Genomic DNA, 541 nt, shown 5'->3' on the forward strand with positions numbered 1-541 from the left:
ATATAAATCCATATACGTATATTAAATATATATCAAGGTTTATTGTACTATTTACATAAGCAAAGCATACACCAGATAGCAACGGTCCAGTAACTAAAGGAAGTATGGCGTTGTGTGTCTCGGAGGCACCGTACGTTGATCGTCCGGAACGGCATTGAACAGTTTGTATTCACGACTGCCATCACTCCCGTATTTTAGTATAGACGCAACGTTTCCACAACGATAGCAATAGTTTGGGGCAGACCACACAGTGACTAGCGATTCCTTCTCAAACATGTATTTGTATCCCTCTTGCACCAGTTGGTGGGCACGGCAAATCAGGGTCAGATCATTCACCTTCATAAACTGGGGTGTGGGAATGCATGTACAGGCGTAGGCGATTAGTATGAGTATAACATGTGTGTGTGCATGTGTGTGTGATATATATATATATACATATACATATACATATACATATAATATATATATATATATATATACTACATATACATATATACTACATATATATATATATATATATATATATATATATAGTGTGTGT

At 35.9% G+C, this 541-nt stretch overlaps 1 protein-coding gene across 1 annotated transcript; it reads right to left on the bottom strand.

Moving 5' to 3' along the window:
• Positions 1-129: 129 nt before the first annotated feature.
• On the bottom strand, positions 130-342 carry SARC_18257 (hypothetical protein; the record flags this gene model as incomplete). Its single annotated transcript, XM_014287662.1, has 1 exon — positions 130-342. A coding segment is annotated over one exon (213 nt), but the record flags the coding sequence as incomplete, so codon positions are not given.
• Between the last annotated feature and the right edge of the window lie 199 nt (positions 343-541).

This window comes from Sphaeroforma arctica, assembly GCF_001186125.1.
Source record: "Sphaeroforma arctica JP610 unplaced genomic scaffold supercont1.14986, whole genome shotgun sequence".
Taxonomy (NCBI): Eukaryota; class Ichthyosporea; order Ichthyophonida; genus Sphaeroforma; species Sphaeroforma arctica.